General features: G+C 43.5%; 1 protein-coding gene across 1 annotated transcript; it reads left to right on the top strand.

Annotated features, from left to right (window-relative positions):
* Window positions 1-222: 222 nt before the first annotated feature.
* Window positions 223-774, top strand: LOC123476994. The gene is made up of 2 exons (XM_045180081.1): window positions 223-387; window positions 583-774. Exons 1-2 carry the CDS (start codon window positions 223-225, stop codon window positions 679-681), a joined length of 264 nt encoding a protein of 87 aa, XP_045036016.1. The 3' UTR covers window positions 682-774.
* Window positions 775-14,062: the final 13,288 nt, after the last annotated feature.

Raw genomic sequence — 14,062 nt, 5'->3', positions numbered from 1 at the left:
TTTTCACACGTCACAGAAGTAAGGTACTCATTTTGATTTCACTTAAATGGAATATGTCGTGTTTCGTATTATTTGTGTGTGACATCTTTATGGTTAATAAAGTCCTCATTCACACATTATTGAGTGTGTTAACAATCTAGTTTGGTCCTTTTTCTTTAATAATTACAACATGTTATGGGCCCAGAATCGCACATTGCTGTTAAAATTTGAAAAAAAACCATTATGGCCGAACACAATACCCACGACATTGGATCTATGAGAGCAGTGGCACATGTCCCTAAGTTCGATGGGACAAATAACAGAGAATGGAATTACCAGTTACATCTCAGCTTCCAAGGAATGGAGATCGATGAAGTAGTCACAGGGGCAGAGATGCTTCCTGAGGAGGTAACGAGAACTATGCCTGCTTAACTGAACTCATACAATAGCCCTAACGCTATAGCATCACATACTGAAATGCATATCTCTAAGCCCTAACGCTTGAGCATCACCATGATGCATATGCAGTTTAACCACATTCTCATGTCCGCAGTCCTATGACAATCTTTTACAAACTAACAAACTGGACCTTTCCTTTTACAGGAATTTGATGACAATGGTCAACTCGAAAACGAGGAAGAAATAAAGCTATGGAAACGCAAGGATGTATTGGCAAGAAACTGCATAATGGCCACTACATAAAAGGAAATGAAGGAGAATTTATACACGTGCACAAGCTCAGCACAAATGTGGACCAGACTTAATCAACAGTACCATCTTCAAACTGAAGAGCATTTACACGTGTTATGGCAGAATTACTACGACTATGTCTATACCGAAGGTACATGCTCATTGCGCTAGCTAGCAAAGTTATTTAGCTTGAATCTATCTATTATCATTAACAATCCTGTTTACATACATTAGGTGATGACATGAGAACGTACATACAAAAGTTATCCGTCACTGCCGACAAACTTAGAGAAAGAGAACAACCTCTATCGGAGATTCAGATTGTATCGAAAGCATTGACCTCTTTCCCAAAAATTTTTCGCATTGTGAGATCAGTGTGGGCAAGTGTTCCAGCGGCTGATCGTACTCTTGACCACCTTCTCCAACGATTACTAACCGAAGAAAACGTCATAAAATCGTACCAGAAGAAAGAAGCGAGTGCTGAAGGAGCTTTTCCTGCTAACAGTGGTTCAAGGGGAGGATTTGGCCGTAGCGGCTATCGTGGAAGAGGAAGGGGCGTAAGAGGAGGGTTTGTGGACAAACTCACGAAAGGACAATACGGAGCCAACCACGACTCCCGCCCACGCTGCAATTACTGCCAGATTCCTGGCTACAAGAAAGAAGAAGAAGGCAGAACAGACGACTCTCTCTTCTCATCTTCGAAGTTCGATCCCAGAAGCATTTTTGCCTTCTTCGCCGACTCAGGCGCCACTAAACATATGTGCGATCAAAGAGAATTCTTCACTACATTAAAACCAGTTGAACCTGGAACTTGGTCCGTTTCCGGAATTGGAGGTACAAAGCTGGATGTCTTGGGCATAGGCAACATCAACATCGCAGTAAAGGTGAATGAAACCCCGATTCTTAAAAGGCTACACGATGTACTCTACGTAGCAGGACTTGGCGTAAACCTTTTTTCGATAGGAGCCGCAACGGCTTCCGGGCTAAAGGCATGCTTTGAAAACAATAAGGTCTTGTTCATAAGAGGCAAAGAAGTAGTCCTCACTGGTGAAAGAAAGAATGATACTCTTTATCAACTGGACTTCAAGCCTGAAATACAAACGACCACTACTGTTTATGCCCATGCTTGCTCTGATCTCTTCCAAGACGCAGCATTCGGTGCTGACCTCCGAGCCTCACTCATGACCTGGCATAAACGCCTTGGGCACATTGGATACCACACGCTCGTCAAGATGATACGACAAGACCTAGTGATTGGTCTTAACATCGAAGGTGAATGTGAAATTCCAGATACTCTTTGTTCTGGCTGCGAACTGGCCAAATTCACCCGCATTCCACTTAAAATTGGTCGACACCGAGCCACCAGGATAGGAGAGCTAACGCACTCTGACGTCTGGGGACCCATCGCCACTTCAAGTCTAGGAGGAGCTCGTTATTTTGTGTCCTTCAAAGATGACTTCAGTGGCTTTCTCACAATTTACTTCATGAGGAAAAAGAATGAAGTACCTGCACTCATTCGACTCTACCACGCAATGCTCCTCAATCAGACGGGATACTACATGCTTACTCTCAGAACAGACAACGGGAGAGCAGAATACGACAACCATGAAGCCGACGAGTTTCTCACTAAAGTTGGCATTCGTCACGAAACCAGTGCCCCCTACACCCCTGCTCAAAATGGGACAGCCGAACGAGTCAACCGGACACTGCTCAACAGCGTGCGAGCCATGCTCATCTCTAGTGGCCTCCAACCGTCAAAGTGGGCAGAAGCGGTATCCTACTCCGCTTACATTCGAAACAGGGTCCTCTCTAGAACCGGTGACACCACTCCTTATGAACTCTGGAATAAACGACAACCTGATGTGTCAAACATTCGCATCTTCGGGTCAAGAGCCTTCATAAGAAACCCAACACCATGTTCTAAAACTAGAAGCACGCAGCTTAGAAGGAGTTTTCGTTAGCCGCAGCATCAATCAAAATGCATCTCGTGTATACATCCCTGAAACAAGAAAAGTTCTCAACAGCAAAGATGTGAAAATTGATGAAACGATCCTGTATCGGGATATGACAAAGAATCCGCCTACTCTAACCAATGAAATAGACGTTATCAATAACGATTCAGGAAACTCTCTTATTACAGATGGCAATCCATGCGCTGACGAATTAATCCCACAACAGGAAATGATGGCAACTGTACCTATCCCAACCAACGAACCAGACGTCCTCGGTGATGAATGGGACTCAGAAACCTCTGTCGTCATACCTCCAGCTACGAGCAGTCGTCTGCTTGATCAACGATTCTGTGCTTACTCTCGTCTCCCACTTTTTTTCAATTTTAAAATATTTCTACGGCAAATCAGTGTTTCTTTTTCAAGTATTCCTATAGCAAAACTACCAGGGCGTGTACCAAAACAAGTTTCACCACTCTGCACCCGATTTTCACACCGTTTTTCTCAATCGAAATTTCCGCAATAACATCAGAATTTGCTACTGTGACAGTTCGTTGGCAGAAAAGTCTCCCATCCCCCCGTCTGATTCCCAGTCAAAGCCGCGGGCCACCGCCCTTCTCCTTCTAAGTGTCTTTCTTCTCTCGTCCTACCTGCTGGTTTCAGGTATGGATTCTGAGAGCGGAGGGAACACCTTTGCACCCGAATAAAAGTCTCGTCGATCATCTCGACGAATCGACTATTTCAGATGGGTCGCAAAAAGGGAAGGAAAGAACATGCGAGCGATGTAACTACAGATTTGTCACTAAAGGTGTGGGCAGAGGGAACTACAGGCTATGTCCTAACTGTAGAACAGAGATAAAGAAGGCAACAACTGAGCAGTCTACACCTAATTCCAGCATGGACACAAGTAAACAACTGAAACGGAACTATACACAAATAATATCACCTAGCTCGGAGGACCAAGGTGCACCGAAGAAAGAGTCTACGTGCTTAGATCATAACTACAGAACTCATGCCGACTCTCTAGAAGACTCGCTACTCAAAGTTGACGAAAGGGAACTGAGCGAATTAACGCATAAGGAACTTATCCAGCGCACCCTCAATATTGCATATGCAGCAAGGAAATACCAAGTCCAACTGAAGCAAACACAATCGTTCCTGATCGCAAAGACAAGCGAATTGGAGAAACAAAAACAACTTTTTCAAGAGGCTAAACTTTGCTGCCTTTGCTGACAAGGTAATAGCCGCGCACACCGAATCGAGTCAACGTAACGAAGGAACAAAGTCATACGCTGCCGCCGCGAGAGGACCATCGGAGAACCACAAACACAACCAAACAACGGTAGCCTTCAAAATTAACCGGACTAGCACAGGAGAACTTAACGTAGGCCTCATGGATAAGATACTTAAGTCAAAAGAAATCGGAAACCCAATACCACTCAGAGTCAACATGAAAGACGACAAAGGTTTCATTACTTTCCAGAATCAAGAAGATGCGGATAAAGCCCTCGATATAATCAGAACCAGTGAAGAGTGCAAAGCAGTCATAAACGACCCGAGAACCCAAGAAAAATTATACCCAGCAATCGGTCTTTTTGTCCCAATCGAGAACATGGATGAACTAAAAGAGGATATTAACTTCAGAAACAGTTTTATTGAAGGTACACTTCAAAAAATAGTCCAGATCCACAAATGCAACGACCAAGATCTAGGACATGTTAAAATGTATTTTAGCTCCGCCGCGGTAAGGGATGAGGCGTTAAGTAGAAACAAAATTCACACGCGCTACAAACTAATCAAAATCGTCCCGATTGATGTAAACAGGGAAGTAAGGCGATGCTACAAATGCAACAACTATGGGCACACCTCGTCACACTGTAAAGCCACCGCGCCAACCTGCGGTAAATGTTCAAGTAACCACGATTCCAGGTCCTGCAATGCATCCACCTTTAAATGCCCAAATTGCAAAAAGAATCACACAGCAGGAGACCCAAGCTGTCCAGATCAAATTAATGCAGTGAAACGGTATCGTCAACTTTTCAACATTTAGATGGAAGATAATCACACCTTAAATAAAGAGCACCCCATGCACTCTAAAAAGTTTCTCCAAATTAACCTCCGACACTGCAAGGCGGCCTCCGCTTTACTAGCAAAAACGATTGACGACTATAAAGTTGATATAGTAATGATCCAAGAACCGTACGCAACGAAAAGGCATGACCACTACGACCTAAAATACATACCGGAAGGTTTCACTGCATTTCACAACCTTAGTGACCAACATCCGTACGGCTCCGCGATCCTGGTAAATAATGGAATCAAAGCGCATATGGAAAAGTGCTCGTCAAACGAGGCAGTGGTTGTTAAAATTGGCTCTGATAAATCCAAGTTCCTCCTAATAAGCGCTTACTGCCGACCATCATCCCCCTCAATTTCTTTAACCATCAAGAGCTATTTGAAGACTTACGAGACTGAACTAAGGAGAGCCGTTATTTGCATGGACTTTTTCTTTAATAATTACAACAAATAGTTGATTTTGCTGTTCACACGAGGTTGGTCGAATTAGTAGGTCGCCTCCTGCTGCTATTGAGACACCTCCTTTCTCGAATGGGCCTAATTTCCGTTCAAGCTCTTGTATGATTGCTGAGATTTCCTCAGATTTCATTTGTTTGAAGGTGCTGAGGCCATTACGCTTTATGAAGACAGGTATCGGTTTTTTATCCATGTGCGACTTCACTATTGTGGAAGGGGGGGGGGCCTAAGGCCGGGGTGTACCGCTTGCGCTATGGGCAAGGTAACTTCACTTTAGTAGAGGTGTGGTAATGTAATCTTGAGAGTACTTTAGAACACATCCGATCACTGGCGCGGTTGAAACCGCACCGCTCAAATTTAACGTAATTGAGGAAGATGGAACCCAGGTAAAAATTTACTTTGCAATTACTCAAGTAATACAATAAAAAAACTCGAGTAATAGTAAATGATTTTGGAACAAGTATTTTTACAATAATAACATAGATTTACTATAGAATTACTTGAAGCAAAACCACTTTTAGCAAATAAAGCAAGCAGTACCGAAGCAGTCATTTTCTAGTGAAACCCTCGTAAATGTACAATGAAATTCAGTGAATTTAGAATATAATATAATAGTAGACTAGTCTACCATTGACTAAAACGGAAAAATAGAAAAGTCTTCAGTGGGGATTGAACACGGAATCGCACATTACTAACTTTCGCAGCAGAGCGCCTTAACCTCTCAGCTATTTTTATACAATTCAGTTAAGAACTTAGAAAAAATTGTGACTGAAAACTAAATTATGTTTACATTTAAGACATTTGAGTATATGTTAATAATTAAATCCTACTTTTAATAATTATATATTAATTTTAAACTATAATTTCTATCTTTTTCATTTTTAATCGCTAATTTAACTCAAATATTTCAAAATAACAAAGAAAATGTTAATGTTCAAAAACAAATTTAAAAAGCCAAAGTGGAAATAGTTGTATAAAAGCAAATAAAATATGACAAATTTAAAGGGGGAAGTAAAATTTACCTGTAAGTCATCAGAAGAAAGTTAGGAAAAAAATAGAAACCAAAAATTGAGAGTGAAGCATATCACGAAAAATACATGCATAAAAATATATAAAGTAGAAGTACAGTGGCAATCAGTAAAACCAATGTGAGCCTCAGTAAGAATATAGTGGCATTAATGCCCAATGTAGTGAAACAGCAATTAGGCCTACTATAGTAAAACAGCAGTTTGTGTCAGTAAATATACAGTGAACACTACTGAAAACAAAGTGGGTCCAAGTAAACTTGTAGTGGTCACTAGTGAAACAGTAGTGTGTGTTAGTAATACTGATTTTGAAACAAAGAAAGAAATACGCCCCCTTAGTGTTTCTTATGTTTTACTGCGTTAACTACAGTAAAATTATAGTTTACTTGGCTACATTATCATTTTATTGTATGAAAATTCGCTCACCTAAAACCTTGTGTTGACCCGTTTATTAGCTGTCTTTCAAAGTGAGTTTTCTTCTGGCCCCCTAACGGTCTTACCCCTCAGACCTTTTTCAGCTGTCGTTCGAAGCGGTCATGTCGTCGAGTAGTGCCAGATCGGGTTCAAGTTCGAGTGCAAGTTCAGATAATAGAAGTGGGCGTAACCGACATGACCGTCGAGGAGAGGAAGAGAGAGATAGGAGAGATCGAGAGGAGAGAGAAAGAATGGATCGAGAGGACAGAGAAGAGAGAGAGAGAGCCTTAAGAGAAGAGGAAGAGAGAGCTAATCGAGAATGGGAAGCGAAGGAGCGTGAACGTCGTCGGGAAAGAGAAGAACGTGATAGGGAATCACGCAGCCGTTCAAGAGACCGTCCACCACGGGACGGTCCTCCGGGCATGGACGCAGCCCCAGGTGTGGCCCCAATTGCTCCAGCCCCGTTCAGCGGAAAATTCACCCTGGACCACGAGATGGGCAGAGACTTAAGATCCTGGATGACTTCAAAATTGAAGCCGGCGAAGGGTAAGCAGTTAAGAGAGAAGTATGTGCCAAGCTTCAGATCGGATTCCTTTGAGCTGGTATGCCCGCAGCTGGACAGCTTTATGGCAAGAAGACTGAAGGATTTGAAGAGTGTGGAGGCGACAAAAGCAGAGTCCATCGAGAAGAGTTTATTGGATGATCCTGGATGACTTCAAAATTGAAGCCGGCGAAGAAGGGGGAGTTTAAAAAGGGGTTTTTTGCAAGCTTTAATTTGTTTTCCTTTGAGCTGGTATGCCCGCAGCTGGACAGCTTTATGGCAAGAAGACTGAAGGATTTGAAGAGTGTGGAGGCGACAAAAGCAGAGTCCATCGAGAAGAGTTTATTGGCCGAGCAATACAAGATTTTGGACATCGCCCGGCCGCTGTTATTCGTATGGGAGAATTTATCGAAAGATCCAGCCTTAAAAGACTCTCCTTTATCCGAAGCCACTGGGACGGCCTTGCAGCTCTGGGGCAATTTATTCTTCAACCTGACGGCGAGGAGACGGGAGAACATTTTGAAGACTACAGACCCCAAATTCGTGTCTTTGCTGAACGAGCCTCATCGTTTCTGCAAGAAAGAGACCGGGTCTCTCTTTGGTAGGAGCTTTTTGAGAAGGATGGTGCGTGATGCAGACGACGACCGGAAGCTGAGAAATATTGAAAGAGCCGGCGGCCCTCATCAAAGACCCTACACGCGTGATAGCAGCAACTTCCGGAGTGGCAGGTAGCATGGACGTTACAACGGGCGTTTCCAGCCCTACAGAGGTTCGAACGAGTTCAACAAGAGCGGTAGTTTCAACCAACAGTCAAGGGGAGGAAGGTATGAACATTTTTCTATCCCTTTAGTTATGGATTTCACCGGTGACGTTCATCATCTGGGTGGTAGAGTTAAGCGTTTTTCCGAGTTTTGGCCGACTTTGACTCAAGATCGGTGGGTCTTGGAGGCAGTCTCATTATGAGTGCGCATCCCGTTTTTAGAGAGGCCAACGGTCGCTTTTTATTTAGACAACATGCGTATGAGTGAGAAAGTGATGGCCATTTGTGACGAGGAAATTAAAGCATTAATCGAGAAAGAAGCGATTAAAGAGGTGGCTGGCCAGAGCAGAGATTTGTGAGCGGGTTATTTGTGATACCCAAGAGTTCGGGCGGCTATCGGCCGATTATTAATTTAAAACGGCTTAATCGGTTGGTGGAGCCGAAGCATTTCAAAATGGAAGGTATTGGGGTTTTGAAAGAGCTAGTGAGGGAGGGCGACCATTTTTGCAAGATCGACTTGAAGGACGCGTATTTGACTATCCCACTCCACCCAGACGACCAAGAATTTCTTCAGTTCAGGTGGAGGGGGAAGGGTTATCAATTTTTATCTTTATGCTTTGGCCTTGCGTCGGCTCCATGGGCGTTCACCAAAATTTTGAAGCCGGTGGTCGCCTTTTTGCGTAGACAGGGGATTAGGCTGATAATTTACCTGGACGATATCCTTATTCTGAACCAGTCCAAGGAAGGGGTAGAAAAAGATTTTGCTACGACAGTGCGGATTTTGAAAGCTTGTGGGTTTTTAATAAATACGGAAAAATCGATAGGAGAAGGGGCGAAGTGTATCGAATATCTGGGCCTCCTAATCAATTCAGAGAAACTTTCCTTGTCACTTCTTCCGAAGAAGGTAAGTGAGATTGTTCTGCTTTGCGAAAAAGCCCTGAATACAGAAACAATATCGTTGCGGGATATTGCAAAAATCTTGGGTAATTTTGCGGGGGCTGTGCAGACTATTCCATTTGCTCAAGCTCACTTTAGAGTAATTCAGCGACTGTACATCGAGCATGCAGACCGGTTGGGTGAGAACCTCCAGTCCAAAGTCATTTTGAGCGTGGGAGCCCGTCAAGATTTGAGTTGGTGGAAAGACAATTTGGCCATGGTAAACGGGAAAGCTATTTCGGCGAGCATTCCCGATTTGATCATCTACTCCAATGCCTCGCTCTTAGGTTGGGGCGCAGCGCTGAACGGGGCGTCGACGAGTGGCCCGTGGACTAGTGAAGACAAGAGTCAACATATTAACGAGCTAGAGTTATTAGCGGCACTGTGGGCGCTGAAGTCCTTTACGGCAGGAGTTTCCAACATTGCGGTTCAATTAATGTTGGATAATCGTACGGCTGTCGCTTATGTGAACAAGTCAGGAGGGACGCGCTCAAAAAATTTATGTTCGATTGCGGCGCGGATCGCAGAATGGTGCGAGGATCGCCTCTTAACGGTGTCGGCTGTATACCTTCCGGGTGCTCTTAATATTCTTGCAGACCGGTTGTCACGGATGCGCCCCGATGTGAGCGATTGGATGCTGGATCAGTCCGTCTTCCGTCAACTACAGACCATTTGGGACCCACAAGTGGACCTGTTTGCTGCGAATTGGAATTGACAGCTGGAGCTCTTCGCCAGCTGGCAGCACCAACCGGAGGCGATGGCCGTGGATGCATTCAGCCTGAATTGGAGCCTCTTCCTGGGATATTCCTTCCAGCCATTTTCCTTGATTCAGCGTTGCCTGAACAAGATAAGGAAGGATCGGGCAGAGATGGTTCTGATAGCCCCGATTTGGCCAGCGCAACCCTGGTACCCAGTTCTGATGAGTCTGGTGTGCGAGCCCCCTCGGATTTTACCAACATTCGACGGGATCCTGTCGGATCCGTTGGGATGTCCGCATCCGCTAGTATCCAGTCGGACGTTGTCACTAGCCGCCTGGAGATTATCCGGGAACGATATGAGGCCCAGGGCCTTTCGAAAGGAGTGGTCGAGCTTCTGTTGGGAGCAGAGAGTGATACCACAGCAGCTGCATACCTGAGCGCCTGGAACGGTTGGCGTACTTGGTGTCTTCGCCAGAGTCAAGATCCCCTGTCTCCTGGTTTGAATAAGGTATTAGATTTCCTAGCGGGGTTATGTAACGAAGGAAAGGCCTACAGGTCGATAAACGTTTATCGCTCGATGTTGAGCTCGACTTTGAAGGCCATTGATGGCTTTGATGTAGGGAAGCACCCGATGGTGATGAAAGTCATGCAGGGTATTTATAATGTTAGACCCCCAGCTCCTAAGTACAGTAATTTTTGGGACGTAAACGAAATTTTAAAATTTTTGGATTGGCAGGCAAATTCAGAAACACTCTTTGCCAAGTTATCAAGTAAGACGGTAATGTTATTGGCCCTGACTTTCCTGTGCAGAGTGTCGGAACTGGCGTCAATATCACGTGACTCGATTGCATTCAGTTCCCAGGGAGTAAAATTGAGCCTAACGCGTCCCAGAAAGGCCCAACGCCAGGCGGCCCTAAAGGTGTTCAGCTTGAGAAGGCTGGACCCACCCATTTTTACTTGCCCGGTGGTCTGTCTGGAGGCTTACGTCAAAGCGTCGGATGTATTTAGGAAGAACGACCAGAGTCTTTTATTCCTAGCCACCAGGTCCCCCTTCAGATCAGTGGGAGCGTCAACTATTGGTCGATGGATTAAGACCTTGTTGGCGGAAGCCGGAGTGGATACTTCTGTATATTCAGCGCATTCGACGAGAGGAGCTTCAGCATCCAGAGCTGCCAGTGCTGGAGTATCAGTCGAAAATATCCTTCGGAGCGGAGGTTGGGCATCGGAATCAGTTTTTGTTAGACACTACAGACGCGAGGTTGATTCAGGGAGAGAGTTTGCGACCGCAGTGTTGCAAACAGCTTGAGTTGTTGAGTATGCTTTAAAGTCACAAGGTTTTAGGTGAGCGAATTTTCATACAATTTTAAAATTGCTCGAAGTCGCGTAGCGACTGAAGAGCAGTTGAGATTGTATGGAAAGTTAAAGCGAAACCTTAAACCTTGGTGAAAAATATCCCACCCTCCAGTCCCAAAATTAATTCTCTGGTGTATTTTTATTTTCAGAGGACGAGGCGGATCCTTCGCGAACGGCGGTCGCCGCGGTTCATAGGATTCCTCGCGTTTTTCGTCTGGGATTTAATGTGGCTCAATTTTTTGTTGTTGTTATGTTATGCTTCTAAAGGTCTGAGGGGTAAGACCGTTAGGGGGCCAGAAGAAAACTCACTTTGAAAGACAGCTAATAAACGGGTCAACACAAGGTTTAAGGTTTCGCTTTAACTTTCCATACAATCTCAACTGCTCTTCAGTCGCTACGCGACTTCGAGCAATTTTCCAATTGTAGTGCAATACAGCGCCGGTCCAGTTATAGAACCGCCTAGCTATGGAACCGGCTCGGTTATCGAACCGATTTTTCTTTGCCGTGTTTCAGCGCCACCGTTGGCCGTATTATGAACTATATCGATTTTCTATGGCGGGAATGAATGGGTTTTGCCTTTTAAAACATGCAAAAAAATATTACTGTAATGGGTTTTATCTTTTTAGGCAATGTTGTACATCGGTTCAATGACCCAACTAATAATAATAGGCGTTAAAGTTATTCATACCAAATACAATAATAATAGTGCGGTAAAGTTATTCATACCAAATACAATAGAATACAATAGCTTCCACTATTCATTCTTATCTTCTAGGACCTTGTTCCATTCAAGTCCTTCTAATTTAGTAACTCTAATTTCTTTTTCCTTCTGGTATGACAACAGTTCTTCTAGTTCACCAAACCACTTCCTCTGTGGATGGTCCCCCACCAATAAAGATACACTAGTATCTCACCATTCATAGCCATAGACTATATTACACATATATTAAAAATCTTTTTAAGTTAGCCATAGCAGCGGTTCGAACACGGGACTCTAGATCCATAGCGAACAGCATTACCACTCTGCTATGTGCCCTTACATTCTAAGACCGTCAAAGTTTGAGGGATGAAAGAACCGACGATAGGTGGCACTAAGATCGGGTGCTTGGTTATAGAACCATTCAGTTATAGAACCGCGCACAGGCCGGTTCTATAACTGGACCGGCACTGTATAGTATTTTTTTACCTGGGATAGTGAAACAGTAGTGTGTGTTAGTAATACTGATATTGAAACAAAGAAAAAAATACGCCCACTTAGTGTTACTTTTATTTTACAGCGTTCACTATAGTAAAATGATAGTTTACTTGGCTACATTATAATTTTATTGTAGTGCAATTTAGTACTTTTTTACCTGGGAAGTAATAGAAAGTCAACAATCATGTTTATGAGCAAGTAAGAAAAACGTTATCTGTTGGTAAAAAGTACAAGCTCAGTAAGAAATAGTGCACATTTACGATCAGAGATGGCGAATAAAGTTTAGAAAAAAAAATATATTCCGTGAAGTGAGTGTAGGCAATCCTGCAAAAAAGGCAAAAATTAGCAGCAAGCCGATTCAATATTTTCACTGGTCATGCAACAAAAAACAAAAAAATGAATAAAGAATTAGCTTGATCGCTTAATGAGTGTCATCCTTGTCTGTTATCTTAGTAGCCCAAGGCCGAACGAGACTGACGAAACAAGAATTTTGGTTCATTTCGAAATGGCCGCTTTGAGGGCTGCGACCATTTTTATCAGCTGCCCGGCCTTAATCAAACGCAGACATTTTGAGGGAAACTTCGATTGAAGGCATGGGCGTCTATCGAGTTATTTTTGCACGTAAATTCCGGCGACACGCCTTTTTGGTTATTGTTTTCATATTGCGAGGAACTGTTCTTAAATGTTCACGCAAATTTGTTTCACCCCAGCACACACACAAGCCTGACGCCATTGAAAAATGACGAAAGCATTCAATGCTTTGTAGTTCATTGAATTTGACTTGGCAAACAGCCATCGAACATCGTTGATGAATAGTGGCAGGGGTAAATTGGGCAATGAACACTTGTTGGCTAAGCAAAGCGTTTGCCAACAAATTTCAGCCCGTCACATGCTTTTCAGGTCACGAAGAAAACCCCGTCTATTCCCGACTTGTTTTATAGACCTTCCGCATTAGTAAGCTTTTGATTGCGTAAAGGGTGTGAACCCTTGCAACCATATGACGTATTGCGTTCGTGTTTTTCGACGAAAACCCACACAGCACCTTATTTGCTACTGACCATTCCCATAAACTCCAAACAAAAACGATGACGCACGTAACGCAAATGTGTCTGCGCTGTTAGTTTTGTCGTTACCTTAATTTTTTTTCACACAAAAAAAACAGGAAAAAATACCAATAAATGCGTTTTATCTAAGCCCAAGTTTTCCTTTCACCTTGCATAGTGAGGTGGACATGAAGTGCCACTGCGTTTATGGGCGTCGCTTGATATTCCATGACGTGTTCGTAATTTCACTTTTCAAAAAATAAAAAAAAGGCAACAAAAATCTTATCCCGTTTTGGCAAAGCAAGGTTTTCCTTTTATACATCAAACAGTCGTTAAATCGACATTATCAACCATATTAAGACACCAATGTACTCAACTTCATCCGAGATATCATACAGTGATGGTCCCAGATGTCTCCAGCTGCTGGTCACTTTGTTCTTCATTGACTTCCTGTCATACTTGCAGCATCACGTCAGCGTGAATAATAAATCATTTCGTTCGAGAAAACGCCCAGTGTAAAATCCATATCTGACGAAATCGTTTCATTTCCGTTAAAAGAAAAACAAATTAAAAAACGGTTGAAGCTAACGAATACATGGAACATAAATGTGTACGTAAATGACTACCAAGGTCGCTTCCTCACCGAAACCAGCAAACCAGAGAAACGGCCAACGCACACGTGTAATATCCAACAGCAACAACTAAAACATAAGAGCAAGGGAGGGATCGAGTAAATGCCTCTTTCGTGTGGCCAGGAGGAGGACAATAGCTGACGTCACAAACTTAATTTTTTCCATCACTGGTTTTTCCCGGAAAAAAAAAAAAGTGACAGAGATTGTCGAGCAAGCCAGCAAGCTCCTAACCCGCTGCAACACGTGATCCTTGAAGGAGATAAAAAGAGACGCTGAACGCCATCTAGCTTCAGTTTGTTTCTGACTGAACGTCCA

The sequence above is a fragment of the Daphnia magna genome, linkage group LG10 (assembly GCF_020631705.1).
Source record: "Daphnia magna isolate NIES linkage group LG10, ASM2063170v1.1, whole genome shotgun sequence".
NCBI lineage: Eukaryota > Metazoa > Arthropoda > Branchiopoda > Diplostraca > Daphniidae > Daphnia > Daphnia magna.
This window is presented reverse-complemented; position numbering and strand designations above follow the sequence as displayed.